At 62.9% G+C, this 2,565-nt stretch overlaps 1 protein-coding gene across 1 annotated transcript in view; it reads left to right on the top strand.

The window, feature by feature from the left end:
• The window catches only part of CTBP1 (C-terminal binding protein 1), a 77,153-nt gene that overhangs the window by 52,678 nt on the left and 21,910 nt on the right, over positions 1 to 2,565 (top strand). The window contains exon 8 of the mRNA XM_007955780.2: positions 2,112 to 2,318. Within this exon, the coding sequence (XP_007953971.2) occupies positions 2,112 to 2,318 (207 nt within the window). The remainder of the gene's footprint in view (positions 1 to 2,111; positions 2,319 to 2,565) is intronic.

The following is a 2,565-nucleotide window of genomic DNA, read 5'->3' as shown; positions in this document are numbered from 1 at the left end:
AGGTTGAGCAATCTGCTTCCGTAGTGATAACTGCCTCGGAAACCCAAGGACGGGTCGCTATGAGTTTGTTTTTTTTTTTCGGTAGGATCTAGGCCTTGGTGCTCTTGTGTGGCCTCTGTCCCCCTACCCGTGTCAGACCCCCCTACCTACAATGCCCCATCCTCTGCCCCAGTGTCAGATCCCATGGCCCCCTATGTCAGACTCCATCCCCACCCACGTTGACCCTGTCCACGCAGCCCCTCTCGGAGGGGACAGCTGACAAGAAGCCTGAGTGAAATTGTCCAGACTGTTTGAGGGTGAGAAGTTCTGGGGAGAACAAACAGCCTGGGCTTCCCAGAGCAGGGAGGGGCCCAGTGGCACGAGCAGGGTGCACGCACAGCACACACAGGGCGGCTGCTCCAGGTAGGATGGGGTCTCATGGCTTGAGATGGAGGAGAAACACAGCAGGTTCTGCAGCCACACTGGGCACAGCCGCAGGGGGCAGGGAGCCACACTGGGCACAGCCACGGAGGGCAGGGAGCCACACTGGGCACAGCTGCAGAGGGCAAGGAGCCACACTGGGCATGCGTCGGCAGGGAGGGTGAGGGGGAGTGGGCAGTGAGCCACACTGGGCACAGCCGCGGAGGGCAGAGGGAGGGGCGGGCAGGGAGCCACACTGGGCATGGGACAGCAGGGAGGGCGAGGGGGAGCAGGCAGTGAGCCACACTGGGCACAGCCGCGGAGGGCAGGGAGCCGCACTGGGCACAGCCACAGAGGGCAGAGGGAGAGGCGGGCAGGGAGCCACACTGGGCACAGCTGCAGAAGGCAGGGAGGGCGAGGGAGGGGCAGGCAGGGAGCCACACTGGGCACAGCCACGGAGGGCAGAGGGAGGTGAGGGCAGCTAGCCACACTGGGCACAGCTGCGGAGGGCAGGGAGGGTGAGGGAAGGACGGGCAGCAAGCCACACTGGGCACAGCCGCAGAGGGCAGGGAGCCACACTGGGCACAGCCACGGAGGGCAGAGGGAGGGGCGGGCAGGGAGCCACACTGGGCACAGCCACAGAGGGCAGAGGGAGGGGCGGGCAGGGAGCCACACTGGGCACAGCCACGGAGGGCAGAGGGAGGGGTGGGCAGCTAGCCACACTGGGCACAGCTGCAGAGGCCAGGGAGGGTGAGGGAGGGGCGGGCAGCAAGCCACACTGGGCACAGCCGCAGATGGTGAGGGAGGGGCAGTGAGCTAACTCTAGCAGGTACCTCTGAGGCTGGTAGCATCCCCAGGTTTAAACTACAGGCCAGCAGGTAAGACAGCTGTAACTCAGAGCCACATGGTATAGACCATGACTGCAGTAATGGTGTCCTTCCGTCTACGGGGGGTGGCCGCTGGCTCCCCGTGACCAAGCAGGGCCACATGGACCTCAAATTCTGACCTGGCCGGGACTGGCCAGACTCTCCCTGCCCTTGCCCCTGCTGAGGCTCTTGGGAAGTGTTGAGAGGCAGGTGGTCTGAGCAGGAAAGTCAGCACTGGCACGGACTCAGGAGCTGACCACGTTGGCACACCCAGGGTCTCTGGAGGATGTTGGGGAGGCGGGGTGTACAGCAGGGTGGGCCCCCTCTTCCTGTTGCCCCTTTTTTGCCCTTGTCAGCTCCTGGAGTGGGTTACTGCATGTGTGTGTATGTGTGCTGGGGTGCTGCTCAGATGCAGGGCTTCTGAGGTGCTGTGACCATGTGCAGAAGCAGCAAAGTGCATCTTGAAGGACACTGGCAATATGTGCAGGTGCAGTGGCCTCAGAGCAGAAGGCGAACCTTGCCCTGGTGCCAAGGGACAAGAATGGGTAGAGAAGGAATGCTGGCTAATGGTGGGCCAGTTGGGCCTCCTGCCCTGTACAGTGTGTGTGTGGGGGTTGGAGGCTTGGGTGGCCTCAGTGGTGTCCCCTCTCAGTGGCTTGTGAGCAGTTCAGCGCATGTTGACTTGTTAGCACCCCCAGGTCTGACCTGCGGCATTTACTTGGCTTCATGTATGTAAGGCTTGGCCTCCGAATACCCTGTATCTGGTGACCCACACAGCTGGCTCCACAGTGCGTGTCCTGGGAGGCATGGTGGTTGCCCACACATGTGTCCCTTATGTCCCCACAGGCATTGCTGTCTGCAATGTGCCAGCGGCGTCAGTGGAAGAGACGGCAGACTCGACCCTGTGCCACATCCTGAACCTGTACCGACGGACCACGTGGCTCCACCAGGCACTGCGGGAAGGCACGCGGGTCCAGAGCGTCGAGCAGATCCGGGAAGTGGCTTCCGGAGCTGCCAGGATCCGCGGGGAGACCTTGGGCATCATTGGACTAGGTGCGTCAGCCGGGCCTGGGCCCCCCACCCCATGTTTGCTGTTCACTGCGTTCCAGCATGCGCTCAGGGCAGAAGATGAGGCTGTGGTCCTGGCTCAGAGGCAGTCATCCACCCGGACAGGACGCAGGATGAACAGCACCAGGTTGAGGGCAGCTGGACTGCCTCCACCATAGGGGAGTGTGTGGACCCCCTGCCCTCAGAAAGCCCAGGCTGCATGCCCTACCACAGAGACAGCCAAGCCCTCCTA

Source organism: Orycteropus afer, unplaced genomic scaffold (genome assembly GCF_000298275.1).
Source record: "Orycteropus afer afer isolate SDZICR_OR568_19922 unplaced genomic scaffold, OryAfe1.0 scaffold00539, whole genome shotgun sequence".
NCBI classification, from domain to species: Eukaryota; Metazoa; Chordata; class Mammalia; order Tubulidentata; family Orycteropodidae; genus Orycteropus; species Orycteropus afer.
This window is presented reverse-complemented; position numbering and strand designations above follow the sequence as displayed.